Source organism: Agrilus planipennis, unplaced genomic scaffold (assembly GCF_000699045.2).
Source record: "Agrilus planipennis isolate EAB-ADULT unplaced genomic scaffold, Apla_2.0 scaffold96, whole genome shotgun sequence".
Classification (NCBI taxonomy): domain Eukaryota; kingdom Metazoa; phylum Arthropoda; class Insecta; order Coleoptera; family Buprestidae; genus Agrilus; species Agrilus planipennis.
In genome coordinates, this window is record NW_020438968.1 from 55,728 (window position 1) to 60,546 (window position 4,819).

Sequence of the window (4,819 nt, forward strand, 5' to 3'; positions counted from 1 at the left end):
GGTGCGAGTCGAAAACAAGCGTTGAAGCCTTTAATATGTCTTCAAATATGAATAAACATCTCGTTGATATTTTCAGTAGTAATTGGTAACAATAATAGCACATTTGAGCAATGCAATTTTAGTGGATAAAATGGTCAATTTTTCCGTGGAGTACTGTACAGATTATACGCTCCTCACCGGTTAAGAGTTTGGCCAAGAGTTGTCTCCTTTCTTTTCTGACCTAGTGCTGTTCTTTTCTAGTTTGCGCCGGTCAAAGTAAAGGTCACATCGCTAGAGAAACTAAACGAAGTATAACTCCCATTGAAAAAGTCGTTTAAACACATAAACCAATGAAATTTTAATTCCTTTTTGGCGAATTTTCAACGAGGTTGAGATTATAACGTTTGTAAATGATGAAATAGTCAATTGAAAACCACAAATGCTATCGCAACGTCATCCGTGATGTTATCATATATATATATATACTTAGTGTTGTTATAGTAATAAAAATAAATAAGTTGTTTGGTCAATCTTGACAACTGTGTTATGTTTTACAAAAATCTAAAACTAACCAATCAAAACACTAATCCGTAAATCTAGTAGTAAACAGTAAAAGTCTCCAAGGTGGCAAAATCATACTACTAAGTTATCGTTAATAAAAACCTAGTCTAAATACCAACAAGCAACAGAAATTGTAACAATTTGGTCATACTGATAATAACTGATGTGTTCTTTTTCACGAGAAAAAGTAAACACAACAACTATTTCAAAATAACAAATAATCTAGTTTAATAATCAATAAATAGTACAAATTAGGATAAACGACCTATCCCAATACAATCTATTTGCATTTTCATTAGGTAGGCTGGTAAAGGTTTAGATGGTGGGATCGAAAGAGGAGGTCTCCCCCACCACTGTACCATAAAAAGTTCGTGGCGGTCTCACCCCCATAAAAAGTTACGGGGGTTAGATGATGGCCCTTCACCCCCGAAGGGGATGGTGTAGGGGGATCGAAAGAGGGTGGTCACTTGAACAAAACCCAATAACCTAACCTAACCTAACCTACCTTATTAATAAAAATATTTAAAAAATGTTTTATATAACTTTCTCAATATTTTTANTAACCTAACCTAACCTAACCTAACCTAACCTACCCTATTGATAAAGATATTTAAACAATGTTTTATATAACTTTCTCAATATTTTTATGTATTTTTCATCAGTTTTACCATTGGCATATTTATTAAATTTGAACCTTCATAACTTTTTATGGGGGTGAGACCGCCTCGAACTTGTTATGGTACAGTGGTGGGGGAGACCTCCTCTTTCGATCCCCCCCTCTCCTACCCCCACCCCCGAAGGGCCATCATCTAGACCTTTACCGGTAGGTTTTTTGTTTTACTTATTTTAAATTATTATTGCTGGTGTTGGTTTTTTCTTTTTTCTCTGGTAGAATTACCCATATTACCAGGACTGCCGGCTAAAAAAATTTTAGTTCCGTCGGGTACTGGATCCAAACCAAGTTCCCGACCTATCTATAATTTATAATTTATAAAAGTCCTATGGTGTAGTTTAATATTCAGAGAATTCGATTACCATAAACTAGTTATTTTGTCGTAAAATACATACAATTGTTTTGCTTTAGATTCTACTTATAATGATCAGAATATGTAAGTTTTTTGGCAGGGTATTATCGATATCGATAAGTTAGTGCTGTTTACGAAAACTTTAAAAGTCAGGTAATCTTATCAATTTGTTTAGTAATTGGTTCGATCGATGATATTGGACTTACACAATTAGCGTGGACATTTTGTGAAAGAATCACATCCCTCAAAACAGATTTTTTACCATTTTCGTGGTCATCTTCTACTTTACAAAGTTCAAAAGATCCGGTTGACCCTTTCCGAATAAAATTGTAGAAAAGGAAAATAAGGGAATTATTAAACCTACCTACCTACTCGGGCCATTATTCGGTACTCAGCCAGATCCTAAAAAAGGGTGCCGGATCCTCTGCATACCGGATCCAAACCGGGTACCCGCACCATCGTTATTTATAATCTATATAAACCTCTATTATTTCTTTTCAATAAACTCGTGCAATTCTTCTTGATAAAAGAGGACTGCGCATCAGGTTGCCTCCAAAATCTTATTGTTTGATCGCAAAAAGTTTTTATACTTATGTGCGTTTTTTTTTTTGTAACAGGCTTAATTTAGAAACATTGCAATACATAAAAAAATATATTTTCTGTAGATTTTTATTAACAGAAGTAATTTATGTAGTAAACAACAAAATAACACAGAAAAATAGTGGTTATGTACTCAATTATATGTTAAAACTTATAATCAGATTCTGATGATGATGATGATTATAGTGTACATTTATTATTTGACCAGATCTTTCCATACTCCTTGGGGATCGTATTTAGCTGCTAAGCTATTGAATTGTTCTGGTTTCTTCTTTCTTACCAAATCTAAACTCTTTTTGATTTGCGTTCTTTCGACATCCGTACATTGTGAACATTTCGTTTTTACAACTTCCGTGATCAAACCTAAAACAAGTCATGTATTAACATTTCAGTTCCGTAATATTTTGAAAATATTTCTTCACTGTCGGACTAAAATGTTGATACAAGTTACAGAAATAGTTTATTTATATGTTCGTTTTATAGAAAAGCCCTGTGAATTTGTCAAAAGAAAATTAAAAAGGTCGCACTGACGTCTAATTTTAAATTTCATAATTTATTATAATTTTTATATTCTTATGATATTAATTTACCTATCAAAATAGAAAATAAATAAATGGAAACGTTTAAGGTGATCACATTAATTAAAAATACAATTTTCCATAGGTTGTTTATTTCTTATGGTGCTTTTTGCATGATTGGATGATCATTATAGAAGTTTATTGAGACTAATTTAGGATTTAAATAAGAAAACGTTTAACAACAAAAAAATTCTTAAGAAGTGCATAACCGTGAATATTTTCTTGACTTTTCAATTAGCTTGAAGGCCAGTATCAATCATTACCTCATTTTAAACTAAAAAGTGTATCATTTGTATTAACTTACTAAAGTCAATTAAAATTATTCTTCGTGAAATCTAACATTTCTATTTTAGAATGAATTTTAATGATAATTCCTCACTGAAATTTTGACATAAATTATTGCGTTTGTGCTTAGTATGCTGCCACATTTATTTTCATGTAGATAACATTTCGTTTTCTTAAATTTTGAGAGTTTAGAATATTCAGTCAACTGTATATTTATCCGATGAATATTAATCTTTTCACAATATTTATAACAAACTAACCATTATTCTGCTCATTTCACATAACAACAAAGAAAATTATAATATTAACGAAGTTCTTCTCTGAATGAAACACTTATGAAAATACTATTAGTCGTAGATAACATAAAATCCTTAAGCTTCATCAACATGTTTAATGTTTCATCATCATTAGGTCGTCAGTTCTACGACTAGTTGGACACGCACCTCCGCTCTTTCATATCCTGAGCTAAACTTCGCATTTCCCTAAAACTAGAACAGCCCACATCCTTAACTATTTGCGAATAGTAATCTAATCTAGGTCTACCTGTATTCCTCTTAACTCCTGTTTCTGTCTCTAATATGTCTTTGACTAAACCTTTATACCTGAGAAGGTGTCCTATCAACCTATCACTTATGTCTTATTGACTTCAATAGATTCCTCTGTTCACCTATTCTTTCTAATATCTCTTAATTTCTAACCTTCTCTCTCCACGGTATCCTTATCATTCTCCTGTAACATCACATTTCGAACGCTTCTAACCTATTCTTTTCCGCAGCGCCCATTGTCCATGTTTCGCAACCGTATAGCGTCGTGCTCCAAACATACACTTTTAAGAGCCTTTTTCGAATTTCTAAATTAACCGTTCGCGAGCATAGAAGTGACTTGTTTTTATTGAAAGCGACTCGATCCTGTGCTATCCTCTGCTTTATGTCACTACTACTCCTTCACTCCTGACTTCCTAGATACCTATGATCAGTCACTTCTTTTAATCTATCTTCTCCTATCTTTACATTCGCTCTTTCTTTACTTTTTTACCCTTGCATATCTGTTTTTTTTGTTTTACTTTTATTTATTTTCATACAATACTGCTTCCATTTTATTTAATGCTATCTCTAACTCCTCCTTGCTAGATACAACTACATCATCTGCAAATCTAAACATACTAATCTTTTGCCCCTTTGTATCTATCCCTACAGTTGTACTATCTTTAATGATGTTGATCGCGGCTTCGATGTATAGATCAAAATGTAGCGGTGACAGTGTGTATCTTTGTTTGATTCCCTTCCTAATATTGACTTCTCTACGTTGCTACTCCAGGTCTACTGCCAGTGCCTACTGCTCTTTAAACAAATTAAGTATCACTCTATTTCTGTAACCCATCTCTACATTTTTAAATATATCTAACACCTTGTCCAATTTAACATCGTCAAAAGTTGTTTCTAAATATACAAATCCTATCCTTTAATGTTTATTTAAAGAAAAAAAAATCAAAATTACCAAAAATAGAAACTTACCTTTAATGGAATTTGCATCTTTGGAGCATCGTCCTTCGTCCGCCAGGCATTTGTAAAAGTTGTTGAACAAACGATCATTGTCAATCACTTGTTCTAAATTAATACTTTGTATCCGACCAATAACATCACGTTGTGCAAAAATTGTTGCTAGTACTGCAAAACAAATGCAGAAAAAAAGCAAAATACGGTTACCCATTTTTAATTCAAAAGAAATGTAAGCAACTATAATATGTTGCTGGCAAGTTTCAGTTAATCTGTTTGAATACAAGTTCAGTCT

General features: G+C 32.6%; 1 protein-coding gene across 1 annotated transcript; it reads right to left on the minus strand.

The window, feature by feature from the left end:
• Window positions 1–2,204: 2,204 nt before the first annotated feature.
• LOC112904677 (ejaculatory bulb-specific protein 3-like) lies at window positions 2,205–4,819 on the minus strand. Its single transcript, XM_025975339.1, has 2 exons — window positions 4,543–4,819; window positions 2,205–2,528 (listed from the first exon to the last, which is right to left on the minus strand). The coding sequence occupies exons 1-2, from the start codon at window positions 4,736–4,738 to the stop codon at window positions 2,362–2,364; spliced, it is 363 nt and encodes a 120-aa protein (XP_025831124.1). The 5' UTR covers window positions 4,739–4,819; the 3' UTR covers window positions 2,205–2,361.

What these genes read in the sequence shown, in the direction of transcription:
- LOC112904677 (XM_025975339.1), bottom strand. Translation starts at nt 4,738, where the DNA reads ATGGGTAACCGTATTTTGCTTTTTTTCTGCATTTGTTTTGCAGTACTA. An exon ending in AGATGCAAATTCCATTAAAG is followed by an intron (nt 2,529 to 4,542) that starts GTAAGTTTCTAT and finishes GACTTGTTTTAG; the next exon opens with GTTTGATCACGGAAGTTGTA.